General features: G+C 44.5%; 1 protein-coding gene across 1 annotated transcript in view; it reads right to left on the bottom strand.

Annotated features, from left to right (window-relative positions):
- Nucleotides 1-23,826, bottom strand: part of MMAB (metabolism of cobalamin associated B) — a 198,485-nt gene that overhangs the window by 170,432 nt on the left and 4,227 nt on the right. Inside the window, exons 2-3 of the mRNA XM_069619415.1 lie at nt 22,116-22,177; nt 21,422-21,515 (exon numbers count right to left, since the gene is read on the bottom strand). Coding sequence (XP_069475516.1) covers nt 21,422-21,515; nt 22,116-22,177 — 156 coding nt within the window. The remainder of the gene's footprint in view (nt 1-21,421; nt 21,516-22,115; nt 22,178-23,826) is intronic.

Raw genomic sequence — 23,826 nt, 5'->3', positions numbered from 1 at the left:
TCGCTTTCATACCAAAATAACATATAAAAGGACTATGTGCTTTTTTTTTAATACACATGTCTGTGGTGCATGTTTGATTGTATGGCTCCATTTTCTTTCACTCCTACATTTTAAAATAATGAAATACAAAAATGGACTAGAACTTGTACTTTTTTCTGGCCATCGTTTAAACAGAATATTATTTTGGATATTATCGTGATGGAGGTTATCATCGGTTTAAAATTCATTAACCGCATACTTTTTTAGTTTGAAACCTTTTATTTTATTACATTATAACATACAATGGACATTCAAGACATTGGTGCAAGTCAGGAATTTGTCGAGAAGCTAATACAATGAGCGCCCCCATTGTCCCTTCGATACGGTTCCACATGTGTGCACTTTCCCACACGCCTGCCCTGCCGAGTGCTCCTTTATCTGCTTCTGGGCCCCTGTCCCACCACCCCATTGTCTCCTAATACCCATCCCCAACTGTAACAACGTTGGCCCCCCCTCCCAAACCCAACTACCATACTGAGCATGCCTATCTGACCCTCCCACCTTATGTCTCCCCAAAGTCGCCTTTTTCCAATTGTTGTGACCACTTATACCACCTACCCAATTACTCCTGATCCCCACGAAACCCATCCTCAGGGATCGCAGATATCGCCTGCACAAGCGTATTCCATGCTGGCCCATCGTTGCTAGCCTCCCCTGGGCCTCTATACACTGCCCTATGCCACACCACGGTTTCAGCTTCTGCCCATTTCCTCAGATCCGCCCACCACGCCTTAATGTGAGGGCCTTCTGCTGCTTTGCAGGCCAATGCGATACTTCTTTTCACCAGGACACATTCAAGATCTTTGATCCTGGTCAGAGGTGCCTCTCCCGACCGCTGCGGCAACTGTCCCAGCAGGCATGCTCCAGGTTTCCATCTACTCATGTCTACACCCCCTCCTTTGAACTTGTCCACTATATTTTGCCAGAAGGCCGCAATTACAGGGCACGGCCAAAACATATGCATCATCTCTGCTGATTCGCCTCCACATCTAGGGCAGTTTTGTGGCTCCGCCCCCGGGAACTCAGATGTTTTTTGGGGCCATGTACACCCTGTGGGTGACCTGCAATTGTGCCAGTTTAAATCTAGTCTTTCTGGACACTTTCCTCGTGTACGCTATGGCTTAGGCCCATTCCTCATCTGTAAACGGTCTTCCCAAATGATTCTCCCATTTCGCTCTCAACCACAGTCCCACCTGTCCCATCACCTCGTAAGCTCTCGAGATGACATGTCCCCCTTCAGCCACGCCATAAAGTGTGAATAACATGCCGTCCACACCCTCTCCCTCTCTAAGCCCCGGCCATCTATTCTCTGCTGTCTTCAATATCCTGTGGTGCACCAGAAATTTCCCTTTGGAGAGGTCATATTCTTCCACCAGTTCTGAAAAGCCCACCCATATCCCTTCCCTGTGTAGGTCCCCCCACTGTGACTATACCTTTCGCTTCCCAGTGTAGTCAGAGGTCGTACATCTATTCTGGGTTTCTTCTGCATATGGCCGTCAGGGGTATGTTTCTGGAGTACGGGTCCCGCCTTCCCGCCATCTTCCATAGCCTGTGCCAGATCCCCCGCCCCAGATTCATGAGCACCAATGACCCTCTCAATTTGGCGTTTCCTACCCACAACACCTCCTTCAAGTAGTACAGTCTGAACTCTTTCTGCAATAGCTCTGTGTCTAGTGAGCCCTCATCAGCTAGCCAGGTTATGACAAATTGCAGTTTCCCAGCTTGGTAGTTTGCCTCAAAATTAGGCAGTTTGATTCCCCCCGCTCCATAGTCCCTATGCAGCGTGTTCAACAGTATCTTACACTTCCCTTCTCCCCAGATACACCCCCTCACCAGTGAGTCCAGCCTGCGGAAAAATCACCTTGGGATTTCCTACCGTATAGTTATAAAGTGATACAGTAGGCGTGACATTACCAGCATCTTCAGTATTGAATTGTAGCCCTATCCATCATAGACCAGGGCAATTTCTTCCAGAAAACCATAGATCTTTATACCCCTTTCAGCGCCTTCAATGTGTTCCCCTCATGCTCCCTCTCCGTTTCCCAGTAGACATCCACACCCAGGTATCGAAGGTCTCCATTTTCCATCGCAGTCCAAAGTTTGGTAAGCGCTCACGGTCCCGCCCAGCCAGTGCTGCCAGCGGGAACAGGCTTGACTTCTCCACTGATGGTTATGCCGGACAGCCTCGCTAACCCATCCAATATCTCCCATAAGAAAGGCAGGTTATCCTCGGGGACTCGCAGATATAACAACATGCCATCTGCATATAGCGAGATCAGATGTGCCGTATCGCCTACTTGTAAGCCTGCACCCTTATAGTCTGTCCTAAGTAGGGCCACCACAGGTTCCATTGCCAAGATGAATAACATGGGGGACAGGCGGCACCCGTGCTTAGTCCCCTTGCCCAATTCCCAAGCCTCTGAGATGTGCCTACTTGTTTTGACCGTGGCCATCGGTTTCTTGTAGAGCAGTAGGACCCACTGTATAAACCTTGGGCCCACCCCCAAATCTCCCCAGTACCGCATGCAGCCATTCCCATTGCACTGAGTCAAACGCCTTTATCGCGTCAAGGGAGGCCACGGCATAGTCCTCATCTACTGTCCTATTCTTGTCAATTATATGGTGTAATCCATGCAGATTCCAGGAGGTGCTTCTACCCGGGACGTATCCCCTCTAGTCTGGGTGTACAAGTGTCGGTATCACCCTCCGTAGTCTATTGGCCAGGAGCGCTGCCGAGGCTTTACAGTCCTGGTTAATCATAGAGAGCGGCCTGTAAGATCTACAGGTTTCCCTGGTATTGGCACTATAAGTGACTCCCTAAGACACCCTGGTAGCGTCCCTGCTTCAAACACCTCCTCCAGCATCTCCAAGAGATGCTGTGTTAACTCACCGGCGTATTCTTTATAAAATTCCCGCAGAAGGCCGTCAGCCCCTGGTGTTTTACCAGTGGGCAACGATAATATGGTATCCCCCACTTCTTCCTCCATCAGTGGTGCGTCTAGTATATCTACCTGCTCTGGCTCTAAGGACGGTAGTGCTATGCCTCCTAGGGCCTCCTCTATTTCCGCGCCATGCCGCTCCTCTCCCGCAATGTAGTCGCCCACATCATCTGGCAAAAATTGCATTAATTTCCCTCTGTGCCCGCCTCTCGTCCCTGCACTCATCTCTGATGGCATCAATCCTTTCCCTCTTCTCTTCTGCTCGACACAGCCAAGCAAGCACCCTCCCTGACTTATCCCCGCTCTGGTGCACCCTTTCCAGAAACCTAGCAAAGTTGTGCTTACCCAGCCATTCCCAGTGCTATAAACAGGCATGTCTCAGTCTAATGATCTCTTTTTCTTTTACACTCCCTATCTGATGTCCTTATCTATCTGCCAGGGCCTCCATGTGGGACTATATGGCGGCGATGCCGTCCTGCACTTCAGACCGTATGCCCTCCATTTTACCAATCGCTTCCCCCCTCACCACTACGTTAAGTGCCTCCTACACTTCCCAAATTCTGGGCAAAGTAATCCTAAATTCTCTCTCCCATGTGTGCCTTGAACCCTTTGTCCAGTAACGCCTCCGCCCTCAATCTCCAAGTTGGGATGGGGGACTTCACAGTGGCTCTCTACCATGTCACTTCCAGTGGCGCATGGTCTGATAGGACCCGGGCCTTGTTTTCCGCTGCCACGAATTCCCCCAGCGTCTCCCCTCCCGTGAGCATATAGTCTATGCGTGTATGCACCTCGTGTGGACTGGAGTAATAGGAGTAGCCCCATCTCCTCCCATGCAGCTCTCTACGTATGTCTTTAAGGCGTGGCTCTGCCATCTGATCTCGGACTGCTTTGGCAGGTGGTGCCGGTTTCTGGGGCCTGTCTGACCTGTCCAAAGTGGGGTCCAGTGTGCAATTAAAGCCCCCCCATAACCACATAGCTCCCCTATACTGTGTCCATCTGGGGCCCAGCGTCCTGAAGAAGGCCGTAGCCTCATGGTTGGGGGCATATGTATTCATGATGCAGAGGTCCCTGTGCTCCAGGAACCTGTGCAAAACCACCATGCTGCCTTCATTATCACATTTATAGTCTGTCATCCTGAAGGGCACGGAGGCAGCCACCCATATAAGTGCACCCCGATCGAATGCCGAGTAGGTCGTGCTGTACAGCTGCCCTCCCCACTTCCTAGCGATCGTCGCCTGTTTGGTCACCGTTAAGTGCGTGAATGGAGGATAGCACAGGGGCAACACGCTGGTCTTGTAAGCAAGGCCACGCAGAGCAACAGAGGTTCGAATCCCGGATCTGCGCTTAGAAACCGAACTCAGGTACAGTATTAGACGTGTTCTAACAAACCAATAAAATAAAATAAATACATTCTTGCAGAAGGGCTATGTGTGCACCTCTCTCTTTCATGTATGTGTACACTTGTTCCTTTTAATGTAGCTATTCAGCCCCCTGACATTCCAAATCACTACTTTAATTGCACTCATTCTGGGCCTCTTCCTCCCCGTCCCTTCAACGTCCCATTCACCCCCTCCCTCCGCATGCTAGCAGACATTGCTTCCTCTCCCACCCGTATCTCCCCTCCCAGGCTCTATCGAGTGGCTGAACAACCACAAAGACCTTTTCCCAGGATAACATGCTCTGTAGTTGAACCTTTAACTAGATTGTGTAGCCCCCCCACCTCCCCCCAATCCCCCCACCCCAACTCCCGGAAATTGTAACAAATGCCCAACAGCTTACTGCTCGTTCAGGGGCAGCCGCTTCTCATCCTCCACCGGACTCTCTGTCCCCCTACTCTGGTCTTGCGTGCAGCAGCTGAGCGCCAACAATTGGCGCCCTTGAAAAAAACTCCCTCCAAAGTCAGTACACTGGGATATGGCTATCTACCCGTGGCCCCTCCCCCTCCTTCCACAGTGTAAGTCTTCATCGTTGAATCCTTCTACTTTCCCAATATATTCCCCCTTCTGCCATTCTCGGTTTCCTTACTCCCCTGCCATGTGCCTCTGTGAGGCTAAAGTGCTCGCTCATCACTCTGGTCCTCTCTGGTCTCTGTACTCTGCTTCCTCTGTAGGGGTGCCACCCCCGCGTATCCAAAGGGAACGAGAGAAACGATTGAAAGAGGACGAGGCTAAAAAAAAAGGACAGACAAAGAAGGGAACAGCTGTATCAAGATGAACAGTTGAAAAAACAAGAAAGCAGAAGAGCAAAGAAAGTATGATAATAGACAAAGAGCAATCGAAGAACAAGATAAGCTAGAAAAGAAAAAAAGGAGTAAGAGGAAGAACAGAAGTTAAAGGATAGAAGGATACAAAGACGAAGAGATACATAGAGGAAACGAGAGAAGAGAGGTAAAAAGGCAGGAAAAGGAAAGGGTTAGAGAAGAATCTAAGAAGCGAAGAGAAGTCAATGAAGAAATGGAACAAAAGAGAAGGCAAAGGGCACGCAACGTTGATCGCATAGAGAAAGAGTTAATGGAACCTAATCCAGTATTAGCATGGGAAGACATAAAAGAATTCTTCCCAGCACATGACCCAATGCCAGGTCTGTCTAGAGTAAATCTAGAGGATAATTTTGATATCAGAAGCATTGGAGAAATAATTGATAAGGTTTATCATGACATGAGGACCAAGAAAGAATAAAAAGGTAAGGGAAAAAATGACTGATTTGGAAGTAAGCGGCCACAAGGCAAAGAGGGAGGTTTGTTTAGTCTCGAGCATAGAGCTTTGTCTTTGAACAAGCTGACTCTGAATAGAGACGAGAAAGAGGAAAGTCACACAAGTTGGGGACAGGATATATCAGACAAAGACAGAAAAACCTTCTGTGGGGAGGAGGGCGCTAATGTATATGATTCGGAAGGGTGTTCTCCTATGGACAGAGAAGTAAGATGGTCAGATCTAGACCTACCTAAAATCGAGGACGCCAGAGGCACTGGCGCGGCTAGATCGACTTAAAGGGCAATCCCATAGTGTGAGGGGGGACTCGCCACCTTATGAGAGTAGATTAAGGTCATTACCAGCAAGACGACGATTCGGAACCATTGCCCCGGCTATGGACAGGCAGACAATGGGGGATAATGTGATTTTGGGATCTCGCAGTTCCCATTGTTAGAGAAAGGAGAGGTCAGACCACAATATATACCATAGCCCCAAATGAATAAAGATCATTTAAGGTGAAAACTCCCGGGTTTAACGTCGGGTGCCAGAAAATGGATCTATGAATTAGAAAAAATGACAGGAGGAAACACATACCTATAGGGGACATTAAGCGTGTTCTAGCAGCTAGACTTGGGGAGAGAGTCGAGGACATTTGGTCAAGAGCAGGATACGCAGGCGTCACTTCTCAGAATACTGCTCATGATGGAGCACTGTTAAATAATTGTATAGCGGCAGTCTGGAAAGCGCTTCGAGTACAGTATCCAGACACATCGGATATGGAAGCTATAATGGCATGAAAGATGCAGGTAGGAGAGGATCCGTTGATTTACATTCAGAATTTCCAAGAGTAATGGAGCTTGGAAACATGCGAGGCGTGGGGTAACTCTACACCTCTACATTATCATATATTATGTCAAGGGCTGCCTGATAAAGTGCAGAGACAGCTCAAGACATTGGTGGGTATGCAGGCAAAACCTTGGCCAGAAATACAGTTCACAAAAATAGCGAATCATTGCTATTTGTTACAAGAGAAAAGTCAAAAGAAAGAAGAAGGTTGGAAGCTTGAGGAGGCTAAGTTGATACAGACAAAGCTATCCAAGTATGCGATAGAATGGGCAATGTTAACTAGTGGAGAAAGGCAGGGAACACAGCAAACAATGGGTATGCCACAGGTGAATAACCAACGGCATTTCGATAAAGGAGGGAATGGATTTGTACCACGAGGTAGAGGAAACCTCCCCAGAAGGCATGGTTTTCAGAACAACCAAGGGAACTTCTAGAATAACCAAGGTGGGTTTCAGCCTATACAGAACTATAATTGAGGCATTCAGGGAGGACAAATTAGAAGGCTTCCTCCTGTATGTTGGACATGTGGAATGAAAGCACACATAGCTAGCACGAACATATGGGAGCCAAGGGTATGTACAGAATGGACAGTTGTTAAGGGGGGGGCACCTTTCCACCTGCATATGGCACACAAAACAGGGATGGTTTGCCCAAGATCAAACAGTGTATCAAGCACAAGCGCCGAGAATGCAACAGGCTTTGCAACCACAGCGAGTACCATTGAGTCCGCCACAAGGGCAGTCACAGCATGCACCCATGTAGATTCAACAGAGTGCAAACACGGGACAGTTACTGACTCCTAGGATAGGGGTGTCATTGTCGAGGGAGGGAATCCTTTCGCGGGCACAGAAATAAGCATGTACCCACAATAGGACAGCTCACTGGGTGACTTGATGTGTTCAGTACTATCAGTAATGCCAAATCCTCAAGAGGAACCAAGGGTTGACGTCACTCTAGGAGGCAAATCCTTTGCTTTTTTAGTAGACACAGGTGCAACTCGCTCATGTATATGGGAGAGAAGATGTTTACTCTCGAGTAATGCCATGAATGCTCAAGGTTTCACAGGAGCTACAAGTAGAGTTCTTTTTACTGAGAAATTGCCAGTCTCTATAGGAGAATGTGATATGTCTGTGCCATTGTTGTATTCAAGGCAGACACCAGTTAATATACTGGGTCGGGATTTAATGACAGAGTTGAATATGACATTTTTTACTGATGAAGGCACAGTGTGTTCAACACCAGGGATATACAATTTAAACGTGAGTGAATTTATTATGGCATTTACAGGGCAAATAGCCATACAAGGAGTACAGTTAGAACCAGAGGTGTTTCATTATGGGGTGCATATTTTGTTAACATGGCTGCCTCGTTAAGTAGGTAAGACTATGAGGATAACTGATGAGTTTCTCTTTAGACCAGAGATTCCCATGGACGAAGAGGGGGAGGGGGAACAGATCCTTAGCGCTGCAAGCAGATGTAGTACAAGGGGTTTTGGCTATGCTTATAGGATTTGATGATAATGGCAGATCATGAAGCACAGTAATTGCCATCGAAGAAGGTTACAGATTAACTGACGTCACCGATGAGGGCATGTTTAAAGATGACCCATCTGATGACGAAGTAGTGTTCGACATACGCATTACATATCGTGTTAGATCAGAAAAATGTGAGGTACCACAGAGACTGATGATAGTGAGACAACGTCCTGCATTTTATGAAGACATGGCGAAAGTGCCAGTTTCTTTATGGACTACAGGCCCCTATGACGTAGGCCTATGGAAGGGGTTGGAGAAGTTAAGATTAAATTGAAGCCAGGCGTAATTTTACCTCGAGCACAACAGTATCCTATGTCTCGAGAGGCAGACCGGGGTATTTTTAAGACGATATCCGCCATGATGGAGTAAGGCATTTTAGTAATGTCAGTCACCATGCAATACGCAGTGTATCCTGTCACGAAATCGAAGGGGGTGGGGGTTGTGGTGTTTAATTCAGGAGACACGCCCGATTAACCAGATTGTAGAGGCTGAGTTTTCTCTAGTTCCTAACGTGGCGACGATCTTAGGTAGTATCCCTGTTTAGGTGTGATATTTCACTGTGATTGACTTGAAAAACGAGTTTTTCTCAATCCCATTGCATAAAGATCCTCAAGATCTGCCGTCATTCACGTTCAGACAGACTAAGTTAAAAAGCACGAGATTACCCCAGGGGTACTGTGAGTCTCCATCGTTTCAATAGAGTCCTGCAGATGGACTTAAGCAATATTGCTTTGCCAAGTGTTGTGTTGCAATACGTAGATGATATTTTGGTCTGCAGCACTTCAGAAAAGAGTGCAGAAGCAACTCAGTTCAGCGAATGATTATTTTAGCCGAGAAGGGATATAAAGGTGGACAAAGAAAAAATTGCAAAATCGTCAAGAAGAGGTGTTGTAAATAGGCCAGTTAATTTTGCATGAAGGAAAGGGCTGAGGCCATTTTGAAAACAGTGAAACCGCACACAAAGCATATGCAGCCATTTTTGGGACTATGCAAGGGCATGGGTATTTGATTATAGTTCATACACAAGGCCATTATTCCAGGCCCTGAAAAAGGCTCAAGCGAGTCTGGAAAAAACTGTATGGACTGAGGAAACGGAGGAAGGGTTTGACGAGTTGAAAAAGGCTATTTGCACAGCTCCAGTTTTAGGGATTCTGAATTATTCTGAGGAATTATTTTTATTTTCACACACGAATGGAACAGTTATGACGGCAGTACTCGCGCAGAGAACTACGTTGGGGTACAAGCCTTTACAATATTACAGTGGGATTTTGGACCCAGTAATGAGGGGTCACTTCCCCTGCAAACAATCTTTGGCAGCCGCCGCGTTTGCCATTGAGAAGTATGCCAGTATAGTAATGGGGTGTTCCATGACGATGTTTGTTGAGCATGCATGATTTGCTGTTTTGGAAAAACCGAAGGGTTCACTGACGTCTCAAAGAGCTTCTGCTTATGAGGTGGTTATAGCGAATCCGGCGATTAAAATAGTCAGATGTAAGACAGTGAATCCTGCCACGTTTGTAGCCGAACCACTGGCAGAGGATGAGCAAGTGCACAATTGCTCCAACTATGAGGAGTTCTATGACGATATTCTGAGGGTGAAAGAAAATGCTCTACCAGCTGGGGAGATGCTCTTTATTGATGGTTCTTTGAAAATCCATCAAACTAATGTGCAAAGATATTTGGGTGCCGCTGTGGTAAGGCACATGGCTAACAGGGAATTTGAAGTATTGATAAGTGCATGACTACCATCCCACTTTTCAGCACAGGCTGCAGAATTAGTGGTGTGGATTGTCACGCTCCAGAACCACGCAGACCAGGAAGTAACCATGTACAGTGACGCTGCCTATGTTACGTCGACAGTACACGCAGGGTTAGCACGTTGGAAAAGGTGCGCTACCTCTGAGCGGACGGCATTCCAGTACAACATGCTGCCTTATTGGACAGACTTATAAGGCGGCAACTCCCAGTAGCCATCGCAATCATTAAGTGCGCAGTGCACACTAAGAGAGCAGAGTTTATTTCACGTTGCAATCAAGCCGCAGATGAAGAAGTGAAACGAGATGCATATTCAGAAGATATTATGAGCTTTGATACGCCTGATGTGAATGAAAGCATATTGGTGATGATGATTATAAATGAAAGTTTTAATAACGTGCCAAAGACAGAGTTAATGGAAGTTCAAGGTGAAGCACCACAGGATGAGAAAGATCTGTGGACGCGGAGGGGGTGTTCTTTATCCCCTTCCGAGGCATTGTGGCGACAGAGAAAGCACAGGTAAACCGGTGATGCCTGTAGCCTTCTTAAGGGTGGCGTTGGAACAGATACACTACCCTGTGCATGTCACTAGGGAAAGCCTTGCAGCAACTATTGCGGAGGAATGGTTCTTGCCAAATTTGTTAGAACACGTTGCATTTTATGTAGTAAATTACATCCTATGTCAAAGGTTTACTGCTGGGCACATGCTACGAACAGACAGAGGTGTTATTTCTCAACCGAATGGTCCTTCTCAGCATTTACATATTGTGAGGTGAATATGCTGCAGGTCTGTCATGGTTAGAGATATATGATAGTGGTAGTGTGCCCTTTCTCAAGGTGGGTCGAATCTGGCCCATGCACACATCCAAATGCCACTTGTGCTGCAGAGTTCCTAGTTCGAGAAGTATTTCCTAGATGGGGAATATGTGAGGTATTAAGATCAACTAATGGTCCCCATTTTGTGAATGAGGTGTTCCAGCAGATTAGCTTATTGCTCAGTATAAAGCATACGTTTTCTTCGGCTTATCACCCGCAAAAAACCAATAGGATATGCGAAAGACTCAACGGTTTGCTTAAAATAAAGGATAGCCAACTTAAGTTAATGTTGATAAAAGGATGGCTGTATTGCCTGCCTCTTGCATTATATGCGTTGAGGAATCAACCAGGCTCTGACCACCTTACGCCCCATGAACTAGTAATGGGGAGGCGAATGAGAACGCCTCTCACTCCTCCATCGAGGACTAGAAGTGATGCCCAGACAAAAGCAGAATTGTTAGGATATGAGCTATGTGCCTACTTAACATGTATGACTACAAGTATCTCTGTCATTTCAGAACAAGTCAAGCGGATGGGGTGTTGGTCTCAGAACACACATGAAGACCATACAGCAACCGGATCAATGAACTTCTATTGCCAAAACATTTTCCCGGAGATCAGGTACTGATCCGTAATTTCGTCCGCAAATGTCATCAACCCAGTTTTAATGGCCCTTTGATCGTGGAGGATGTTACTCCATCAGCAGTGAAGGTGCAAGGAAGATACGCTTGGATATTCCTGGGAGACGTGAAGCTCTACGGCAGTGAGACCACCACACCCTCACCTCATTTGGAAGCAAGTCAAGGAGAAGTAGTTCAGCACATGCAGACTAGATCAATGACGAGGAAGAAGGACACAGGGATTGACCAGTAGACAGATAAAGAGTTAATTGGACTGTGGTTTGCTCGAGACACTCGTAGCTGATAAACAAGGAGTGAAAGAAAAAGCTATGGTTCTTGAGCCACAGGTGTTTGCTGACATTGGACTGAGACATAATGAAGTTGTGAAAAGATATGCCAGATCTAGAGTACAGCTTTGACAATTGGAAAAGGGAGCAGTTCCCAGATTCTTTTCTCAAAGAGTTTCTCTTTGAAGGTGTCCATGGTTCTGCCTAATGGCAACGTTCATCAGATCATTCTTATTGTTTACCTCTTCATTCTTCGTGCGTATCCTAATTTGGTTGGGAAAACTACTGATACGTATTTTTGCAAGATCATAAAAATTGTCCAGTTGTGAGGAGATTGCTCGCAGCCATAATAGAGCAAATCCTGCAACTGCCTGAGTACTGTATGGAAAACATGAATGCCTCTGTCTGATGAAGATGCTCATAGACTAGTTGTAATGGTCTTTTATTTTTTGATTGAAGAACGCCTGCACCTTGTTGGGTGACAAACTGTCACTCGTACATTTCTGAGAGACCCCAGGAATCAATTGGCAATCAATCAATCGCCACGTGATATAATTGAGCAAGTTTGTCTATTGTCTGACACAACAGTGAACATCCTGATGGGCTTATCAAGTGAGGAATCTGTTAGCTTTGGTCTTTTATTATCTACTGGAAGCACAGCCTCACTTGGTTTGGCGAAAGGACTACTCTTTTGTATTCATCAGGAACCCTATTAACCGTCCTAGCATCAGCCAGTTGCTTGTGGAGCAGATCCACATATTGCCAGAGTATTTTATGAGATTTTATGAGATTGCCCGATTAAAGTTACATTTTTCCTTCCTCAAAAGTAAAAGTAGAAAATGGGCAACATTGATAGCAACAATAATGTGGCAAACAATGAGAGACCACCACGATGTGCAAGAGGATATTGATGTATCCGGTGGATTTATTGGTACATTATCTACACATGCATTATTGTTCATTATCATTCTACTTTCTCTCACAGTATGTACTGCTTATTATGTAGATCCAAATAAAGAAGTAGTTCCTTTGTATCTTCCTATGCAGCAGGAGGGTATAGAAGTGGAAAGTGTATGACCACCGAGACCTTATGTGATTGATCCTACTGCAGGGGCGCATAAGAAAGAGCCTAATCTTGTAACAGATAAGTCTAAGCTTCCCTATGCAGGGAGGTCAGCTTTGCAGGTTTTCCATGATATTTGGTTACCCTCATATTATGCCAAAGGAAAGACACATTTTGTGACTAACCCTGCATTCGTAGCACATGTAGAAATACTGATTGCACTGATGAATGTCGTTATTATTCCCCCCGTTAGAAGGAACTATGCAGACATACTTCATGAGATGATTATAAGAGCTTGCGAGCAAGAAGGAGGCCTAAGAGAAGTACAAGGGGAGATGATCATGACTTGAATGATTATCTAGACAGCAGAGAACATTTGGTAAACAACATGTGGTATCGGCACATGAAAGGCAAAAGAAACTCAAAGGAGGAATGCTATGTATGTGCATTTCTGCCTTATAGTATGGGGAAGTCTAAGATATTCATATACATTGAAATAGATGTTGAGACAGCACACTGCCTATCTCACATTGCACTCTGCCGAACAAGAGGTCAATTCATGGGCCGAACAGTTTATTTAGCATGTGCTCAAAATGGACAGATCCAGATTAAGATGATTATGTGCAAGACACAAAGACAAGAACAAGAGCCCACACCAAGAATCATGTGATAAGATATGAACAGCATGGAGTGAAAGGGCTGGAATCAGATGGGAAGTAAACAAAAGACTTGAGAGTCCAGGGAAATCAGCAGAAGACATTTGAAGATGGAAGAACAGAGGCAAGATGCAGATCTGGGGATCAGCGCTTTCTCCAGATGGATGGGAGGAAGGAGTGGTTACCTGCAGAGCATGGGTAATAATTGGAAGCTACAAACCAACCATTGACATTGTACAAAATGCAAACAAATCTCTTTGGCCGAGACTTGCTAAACTACTTACATGGGTCGAAGATAAAAGGAGGGCCCCTGCAGATAGTGCCTTTGGAAAATGCGAAGCTGTGCTTCAGAAATAATGGCACAAGAAAGCTTGGAGAGAATCAGAACTGTGGCAGAATCTTTGACGTGCCAGGAATGGGAACAGCAGTGATAATGGACCACTACTGGGCTCGTGGATCCAGAGCCTATATGAAGTTGCCCAAGGATTGGGGAGGACTGTGTTCTATAGTGAATGTTCATGTTCCAGCATTGGTGATTCCTAAAAGTGACCTGGATATTGGTGAATTTCAAAAAGCAGATGCTCATCCGAGGAAGAAGAGATCTGCTGAAATCCTGAATCGAATGAAGAGAGACAACTATTTCCCAGCTAAATCGATAGAAGCCTTTGATTCTATTCCATATGAACACAGACTGTTTAGTAAGACTTCATCGATATTCATGATAATCTTCATGAAAAGGATCCAGACAAATGTAAATACTAAGTGGTTACAAATAACGAGATGGGAATTGTTGCAGACAATCAACACGACTATCAAGGGATTCAATGCTATCAAGGAGGAGCTGAGAGCCATATGACTGATGACTCTTCAGAATAGGTATGTCCTGGACAGGATCACAGCCATGGATGGAGGCGTTTGTGCCAAATTTGGTGAAAATATGTTGCACGTTCATACCTGCTCATGACGACGTGATTGGCACCTTGACAGAGGCCATAGAAATGCTGACGAAGTTACACTTCCAAATGATAGACGAAGTGTGAGATATCACCGATGACAGTTGGTTTGATCACTCTTTACGTGGGTTCCACAATGGATGGCAGATATATTCAAGTTCCTTGGAGCCCTGATAGTGATGCTTATGCTTGGATTCTGTGCGATTAGGGTAATAATAAGCTCACAATGCAAGAAGACTGCCAAAAAAGCGGTGGGAATGAAGATCATGACTGATGTCGAGTCGCGATGGAAGACCTGACAGACGAAGTTCCTGTACCCAAAGAACCACAAGAAGTACGTTGGGAAATGGATTTACTGCAATCCCGTGGAGAATGCATGCTTATGCCCTGGAATAAGGATGAGCATGTGAAATCAGCAGGATGTCTGAAGGGAGTCAAAGATATGGGTCCCAAAGAAGCATTTCTTAAGACGAGGATGTCTAGATGTGAAGGTTGATGAGAGAGTAGTCAATGAATCCCCCACCCAAAGCTCCTCCCCATGATGCCTATATTTTGGGAGCCAGAATGTGAAACATGTACATTGCCAGTAAGAATGCCTATACCGAAGAGAATCCTGGAAGTAAAATTCCCATTGAGAAAGCCATACATGCATACACGACAATATAATGGCCATTTGAATGAAATCCCGGAAGAAGTGGGAAAACTGAGCAAAAGAGCAGACTGGTGAAGTCATGAAGAGCAGAACTAACGCACCCAGAAGAGATGCAGAGACGAGTGAACATAAGCATTCTATAGAAGCAAAGGAGGAGGTGTTAAAGATAAGCAACATTTCGAGTTCGAAATGAAGATGGTCATGCTACAGAAATAATGAAGACGTTATCAAGTCATTTTACACGTGTACAGTCGCAGCAACGCAAGTAGACAAAGTATTCTTTAAGGCTGGCTATGTAGTGAATAGATTGTGGCGATGCGCCAACGTATATACATAGGAAACTTATGGACTATGGATGGTTCCACAACCGCTGGTCGTCAGACTGCTTGCCCTTTGGATTGTTCTCCTTTTTCTTACTTTTATCTCCCGTGTGTGGTCCACAGTACTGCTCCCTGTCTCCCCAACGACCTGCTACACCACCCTTTGGGGGACGCCAGGCTGTGCCTTAGTGAAGCGGTGGGTCGAGAGGAACTTAGCTGTGGTACTGTAGCCCCTAGTGCCCGTGGCTTCCAGAAGGAACCGGCAGCAGCAGTGTATGCAGTGTCTGGCTGGGTGCTCAGAAGGGTTGCTGTTGTGGGTTTGCTGTCTGTACAACGTCTGTTCTGCCTCATGCTGTTATAGGCGGTGTGTATACTCAGCTGTAACTAGATTCCTAGAACAAGGTTGCAATCCATGCATATAATGGCTAATAGGGAACTAAATCCAGTCTTAGCCCACGATTCGCCTACTACACCCAGCTACGGACCTACGTCCTCCCCAGAACTTATTCCTGCCTCCACCCTTGGGTCAGAACCGGATGGTAGTCAGTCTGCCATCCAGAGTAAGGGGGGGTACCCCCTTACAGCTAAAATCTCGGCCCCCCCACAGGAGTAGTAGCAGAATATCGGAGGTTCTGGCCCTAAGTGCCACGAGGAGACAAACTCCAGAAGGGAAATATTTTGCCTTCAACCTTTCTACATAGAAACAAAGTCCCCTGGACCAATGATGGTATCGTCTGCTCCCCTATGGGTTCTCCAACGCAAATTCAGTCAGAGGTCCTCGTCACTAATAACGCCCATAGTGAGGTTAAGGGGGAGCTGTTTAAAGATATGGCCGACCTACCAGAAAGCCCTGTTTCCATGGGCCTTCAAGCTCTTCGAGAACATTCACTCAAACTAAGCGAGCGATTTGACGTAGCATCTAGCGTTGTGGGGGATTTGGTCGATCCCACAGCCGAGCTGTGCTTTAAGGATCATATGATGCGGGACCTTGCAATCTGTTCTAACTTTGAGGATTTTCATTCCTGGTTAGGCTCTGTTAGATTAAAAATGCCATTATTGCTATCTTCACAAAAGTCCACACAACTTGAACCGATAAAAATGGAAAAGGCCTCTCAAACCCCAACTTCTGCTAATGGAGTTCATGTGGGCTGTCAAACAAATCCGTCTGCGCCAATTCACAGAGACTTGCCCTGGCAAGATCAGTCAGTCTTGCCCGATCTAAATCGAGGCACTATATCGTTAAGGAAGAATACCCTGCCTCCCATGAAGCCTGTTACCATCTTGACCCCCTCTCCACCTAAGGATATTCGCCAGAAAAAATCTTCTATGCCTAAAGTCGCGGATGCTAATGTGAGGAGCTTTGCCCTGGATCCAAGAAACATTGTCCTAACCAATGTGGATAAGCCTAATAAAGCGAAATCTAGGGAGTCACTAAAAAACAAAATTTTAGCATGGCTTAACAACAAAGTGGGCCCCAATTGTGTTAGACCTCAGGACCTGAAAGTTCTCCACAGACTACAGATCAGCAATTGGTGTCAAGGAATAAATACTGTGTATTATCATTGGATGTGGATCTAGTAATCTGCCTGCATTTATTTACAGTCTTAACAATGTGCGTGACATGTTCTCATTCACAAAATTGAGAATTGTGTTAAATTGACCTTTGTTCCTCTCTGGTACGCTGTTTGTTCCTGCATTTCCATGTATTGGTTTCTGTGTTCCTTTGTCTGCCATTGTGTTTTTTTTTAATCTTATGCTCGTATGTCAATTTGTATGTATTATGTAATACTGCTTGTTTTTTGTTGGCACCTTTAAGCCTTTGGGTACCTTGTGTGCGGTACAAATCAAAATCAAACCGCGCTTTAGCAGAGCTGGATTCCGAAAGCAGAAAGACGGTTTTTAGTGTGTCGCAGTTAGAAATCGAAAACTGAACCATGGCGGTGGATCAAAGAAAGGCTTGGTTGGATCAACACCAAGAAGTCAAGGCCACCTTGGGCCTGGATGTGCGTACAAACAATTACAGAACGTGTGAAAAGAACAAACTTTCTGTCTTAAGTGAGGGGCGAGAACAATAAAGATGTCAGAGGTACATCAAATAGTATTTTAAATGCACTAAGACTCGAAACCATGGTCTACAGTCACGTGGTCAGATGAAAATAGACACTATTTAATTTGTAGTCACCCTACCCGATACCTCTGTATCTTTAGCTTTCTAAAAATACAATATACAATCCAGTTAGGCTGTCAACTAATGTATATAACCTTAACAAGGTTTGCAAAGCTATTGCCCCTTGTATATTATTCTTCTTTAACTATTCGCTCCTACTTATAAACTGTATATTTCTGTAACATTGTACATTTTGTAACATTGTAAATTCTAGATTATTCTAACATTGTAAGCTTTGCATATTCTTTCTGCTGCGCCCGGTTACCTCTGGGTTTGGCGCGCATTACAAATGAATAAACAAACAAACAAACTATGATGAACTGTATCAAAACACAGACAAAGTATGCTATACTCCCTCATATTCTCCAGCACAGAGAACATTTCCAAGGCCGAGTTCAAAGCCTTAATTGACTAGTAGGCTGCAAGTGAGATGATGGATGCAGGGCTAATTGGTGGGAAGCTATGGTTATGAACAGCCCAGTAGCACTTGTGTGCCAGCCTGCATGCTGCTTCATAGGTGGAATATCACAGAGGGGTACAAGGGTGCCAACCAATTATAGAGAGACACGCAGTAGAGAGCCCTATAGTTTGTATAACCAATGGTACGTTATGTATTTGATGAAGGCTTAGTTACCCCACTTGATGTTAGAGACCCAATCACTTTCCTAACCAGTATGGAACGTATACCTAGATGTTCCTTGTAAGCCTATCACCATTCCAAATAGTTTGCAACGTAGGTAGATGTCAATAGTGATGTGTTTGTCGTACATAACGTGCTTTTTTATGTGTTGAATTGAGTGTGAAGATCGAACAAACGCGTTGATGTAACTCCCTGTTTTAGATAATTGATATTAAAACAGTTGCACTTTGCCAACCTCCCGAGTCAGTTTTGATTATTGATGTTTGAGTAATATTCTGCATTTCCATCCGTCTTCAAGTATTGCTATCTCGTCTTAAAGGGCTGGGTTGGATGCCCCAGTTCAAACTCTCTGCCACCTGGTGACCACCTGCACTGCCCTAGAAGTATTGAGTACTAATTATTTACAAGCCCACAGGGGGTTCGGGTTGACAACATTGGCCCTACATGGACATTGAAGGAAGAGAGAATAAGCCTACATTTTGCGTTTTACAATTCATAGAAGCAGTGCTAAAACCAGCAAAGGAGGCTGCCTGAGGGAAGGGCCTGCATGAAATGAGTTGAATAATGAGGAAACTACCACAGAGCCCTGACGTTCTTTGTTGGTCGATCAAAACTTATATCTGTGCCTCGTGACAGAGGCGGGTTGAAATTATGTCTGTCAAATGGTGTGCTAATATTGAGAATCCTTTGTAAAATGGTGTTTAATAACAGACCTTGGATTTTAAAAGGAAGATGGAAATAGGTGAGCAATGTGGAAACTGTACACATCCTCTGTCTTGTTTTTTTCCTTTCTTTTTGTTGCTGTAGAGTGGAATGATGCGTTTTGATGTAAATGGTTAAATGACTTATTGTCAAGTAAGTTCAACCAATAAACATTATTTAAAAAAACAAAAAAATTGGTTTAGCGATGCAGAATTTAATTGAATTCCCCATAGTCGGGCAGGTCGATTGAGCTGCGGCAATGGTGTTCGATGTTTGTGATGTTGTTGTCAATTGGCTCATTTTTCTGTTTGATTCTTCAATTGGAGAGGATTTTACATTTAGGATAGCAATTTCTCTTGGCGCACCTTTGATTGTCATTTTCGCGGAGTACCTGTCTGTGCGATTTGCCAAAGTAGTTTGAATGCTGTCTGATGTCGAAGGAACTACTGTTGGATCTGTGCTATTGTGTGATGCTTAGGATAGTGTGTTATTTGGAATATTATCACTTTGATTCTTAGTTTGACCATGTCGGTCATATACGAGAGTTGGATCGAACTCACCTGTTGTCCAGTTATAGGAGTACAGGTATTGAGGGTGGCTACGGTTGCGGGTGTTGCCATTAGGTTGTTGCAGCATTTTCCCTGGCGACGAGTGCAGGGTTCAGTTGACATTGCGTTAAGGGACCGCTTGCCTTGCTCGACTGTGTTTGGGTGCGTCTAGATTGCACGACTGTGCGCTTCTCGGGGGATTTGAGTAGAGTAGCACACCCCTTTGTGATAGGCAGAAAGAACAGACTTCCACAGGCAGAAAAACTGCAATGAATCACGAGAAGACTGAAGGACTTTGCACGACCCCATTTCGTTTCAGCAGATCTGGGACACCACCACAATGGCCATTTCACCACATGTATATGCCACTCCCCCACACCAAGCTTCAAATTCCCTTTTTACCTACTCACACACACTGCGACCCCTTAAACAAATGCAGCAAAAATTCAGCACAATTGCCCCACACCAAATGCAATGAAACAGCTGCAGTGAGATTAGCAGATAGTTTCAGGACTGAAGTCACCTGGTAGGGTAAGGGTAGGGCATCTAGTCAAGTCACGCTCTCCATCACAAATGGTAGCATCACCCGTCATAAATCATAGCAATAGTGTGAGGGAAATCACATGACCCTTGACCATTCTATGGATTTACAGGAACTGACATCACATGCTCTTTGACCTTAAACGTAGACCTGCGTATGTTTATTTAATAAACTTGAGTCTGTAGTTAATAAACAAGCATGCTCTACTTAAATGGCCCATAGCCAGATCGGCTAAATCAAAAAGACTGACAAACAATCCTTAGAGGTTGCAAGTCACAAAAGGGGTAGGGATTGCTCCCACAGTCTCCCACAGTCTAGCATACAAAAGGCACCCAGATGCATACATCTCTACTCCCCCTAACAAATGGCCATGCTTTAGTTATTTATTTATTACATTTGTATAGCGCACAAACAGCCTGTAGGCATCGAGGCGATGTTGCTCGCAGGGAGCTTAGTTACAGTGTGGGTACAGCTGGGAAATGCATTTACATGTCTTTACAATGATACTTTAGGGTGCATAGTTGATAAGAGTACACATTACAAATACATTTGAGGTTTGTCAGGCCAGACTGATGATTGTGGAAAGCATTATGCGAAGAGCACAGTTTTCATGGCCTTGCGGAATGCCATGAGGGATACCTCTCCTCGGAGGCTACGAGGTAGGGCATTCCAGTGTGATGGTGCGAGGTAAGGGAAGCTAGAACCACCTGCTCTAGTTCTTTTTACCAAAAGCAAACAAAGCATGTTGGCGTAGGGTGATCTAGTTGGTCTTGTGGAGGTGGAGGGAGGGATCTTTTGTGATAGGTATTCAGGTGCGGTGAGGTGGATGCACTTGTGGGTCAGAGTCAATGCCTTGAATATGATCCTTTCTTTTATTGGGAGCCAGTGGGCTGATTTCCTGGCCGCAGTGATGTGCTCTCTTATGGAGATGCCTTGGTCTGTGCAGAGTGCGTTGTTCTGGATGACTTGCAGTCTTTCCAGCTTTTTGGTGGAAGTCCCTAAGAAGAGCACATTGAAGTAGTCTAGCCTTGAGCAGGTGATGGCTCAGGCTATGTTGGTGCAATTCTCTTTGGAGAGAAAGGGCCTAGCTGCGTTAATTAGTTTAGCATGGTAGGCTGCAGAGGAGGCGATTGCGTTGATTTGTATATTCATGGATAGGTTCGAGTCCAGGAAGACTCTTGAGGGTTTTAACTGAATCTGAGACTGGTATTTTAATAGTCAAGTGTGAAGTGGCTTTTTTAGTGTGTCAGGGGATCCTACCAGAAGGAGTTCTGTCTTGTCGGAGTTTGAGGCATAGTCTGTTGTCTGTCATCCATGCTTGGATGGTGTTGTAGATGTTGTTGAGAGTAGTGGAGTCTGTGTCATAGTTCCCAGTAAGGGTGAGGAGGATCTGTGAATCATTCGCATAATTGGTGTAGGAGATACCCATTGTGCCAAGGATGAGGAAGAGCAGGCGAGTAAAGATGTTATAGAGGGTGGGAGAGAGGCAGGATCCTTGGGGTACTCCCTAAAGCATGATTGTGGGCGAGGCGGAGGCCAAGTCGGACAATACTTGCATGGTCCTACAGCGTACTCAGGCCTAAACGTTTATAGCACGTTAATTTAAAACCCCACAGCCTTAATAAAAAAGATGAGGATGTTTTTATTACCCAATAGCTGAACTTAGTTCATCTGTTGTTCCCAAGGCTTCAAAGACGTGGTCATCTTTTGGCCGTCTCTCCCCAGTAAACGTGCTGGAAAAGCCTTAAAAATTAGAAGAAAAAACATTTTGAAAAATCTCTTTTAGATCAGAACAATCCCTTTCTTGATAGAAGTCATAGGAAATAGGCAGATGTTCAGTTATTGGAAAGACTCAAGTGTGGATTGAGGACGTTGTCAAGTAAACTGCATTGTGAAGAATCAGCTACAAGCTGAGGGACCAACTGAATAATATAAAGCTGTTTCCATTCACTGATCGGTATTGCTAAAGGAATTGATATCACTTCTGGGTCACTTTCATTTCTACATGGTCTGTCCTGTTAGCTATGGATGAAATTGATATTTGAAAAAACAACTGAAGATTGATTGTTGTAAGGTTGAACAAAATAATTAAGAAAGAAAATAGCTCTCTCACAATGGTATAACTACATGTAAACAGCTATAAGGTAATCAAGTCTTTACAGTTACATTTATTTATATTTACAATCTTCAAGTAACTCAATACACAAGCATTTAAAACGGACTGGCCTATTCTGTAGCATTTGATCCGTTTCATATCTAACATCATAGCAATTAAGCAATAGCAAATATGATATAAATACATACAATTTAGCATTAGAATGCATCAACGTGTCTCACACAGACCTTTATCTCCAGATTTTGTGTAAATCTTGGGCACCTTTGTGTTCTTGGGTTTGAAATCTGAGCTAGAAAAGAAATAACAGTAAACGCTACGCATCAAAAAGCAAAATTGGGTGAACATTCTTCAGTAAACTGAAGCATATGTACTGTTACACTATTTAACCTCTTCATTACTGTGCTATTATGCATTTCTATGCAACTTGTTGGAACTCGCCTTAAAGATGTACACATTGAAGACGGAAAATGTATAACATGCTTAACATGACCACATTCTTGTAATACAACCTGTCAGTCATAGAACAAACTGGAAACACCATTAGAAAACTGTACCTTCTTTATTTAAACATTGCAAAGCTCCAGTTACACTATGGCAGTAACACCCAATCCGGAGGTTGGTGGGGTTAAACTTCTCCACCATTGCAATATCGCAATCTGTGCCCTTTTATGGCCCGAGCAATCAGCACATTATAAGTACTGTCAGAATGGGCAGGCAAGAAAAGCGGCTAGTAGTGCGATATGTGAAAACAATAAGTTAAGAGGAAATTATTGACACGTGGAAGGTGTGAGGGGTGGTACATATTTTGTTTTCCCATTAGCATGGAGTGTGCAGCCTGGACCGAAAAAGGGCAGCACCACAGCCATATTACTGATATGACATGGCAGAGCTGCAAGTAGCCATGGTTGGTTGGCATGAATCGTAGTAGACCTGCAGGCTGTGTGGCTAGGACTTTAACCCCGCTCGGAATGTAGGCATGCCTGTGACATATGACAAGTCATGTCACTTATGAAGGAGAGGCTGGTATTTCCAGAGAATGTAAGGGAATATCAAGTGATACTTCAGTCACAAGGCATACATTCGTTTTTAAAAATGGATCAGCAGAGTTTGCCTATTAAAATGTTATTGATAAGCAAACAAACCTAATAGATTAGCAATTTTGTACTAACATTTTTTATGTCGACATTATTTGTACCCAAGTCATAAAATTAGCAACAATAAAGCATGTGTGTGTGCAGCTGAAGGCATTATTGAGATGAGCGTCTGTGAAATGTGAAAGTTTAGCTGAATGAATGGACACAAATACATAGTTGGTGTTGCACAGGGCAGTGTCCTGTGGATTGTATGCTTGACCCATCATTTGCTGTTTAATCATTTGCTGTTTAAGGAATAGTTCAGAAGTTTCATGAATCAAAAGATTCACAATGTTAAAGGAAAGTCATAGCCTGAAGTCGGGGACATCAGTTGGGGGTCTTCCTTGCTACCCATAGAAATATATATCTATATATTTCTTTTTAATGGAAACTGGGGGTTCCGCAAGTGTAACACTTTGAGCAGTGACCCTAAATAAGAGGGAATAGGAATAACAAACAGTCTTTCGGGAATTGCTAGCCTCATTAAATGTTTATTTTAGGCACACCTAAGGGGGTGACCCACTGAATTAGTCTGGTTTAGTCTGTTCTTACTAATTATCTTTACATTAAATGTGTATGCTGCCAATGTCCTACCGGGGTCTGAGACTGCAGCGGTCTGCCTCACGGCGCACCACCTCCTACCCAGGGACAGGGACTCCCTACAGGCATAGGGTGCTTCCGCCTAAGGACATTGGCAGCATACACATTTCATGTAAAGATAATTAGTACCAAAATTGTTTTTTACCCTCTAAAGTATTCTTGTGTTATATAACAGATAACGTACTTAATACTTAAGGCCATCCTT

Source organism: Ambystoma mexicanum, chromosome 10 (assembly GCF_040938575.1).
Source record: "Ambystoma mexicanum isolate Mex_15411 chromosome 10, UKY_AmexF1_1, whole genome shotgun sequence".
Taxonomy (NCBI): domain Eukaryota; kingdom Metazoa; phylum Chordata; class Amphibia; order Caudata; family Ambystomatidae; genus Ambystoma; species Ambystoma mexicanum.
Note: the sequence above shows the minus strand (reverse complement) of the source record. Positions and strands in the feature narration are given on the sequence as shown.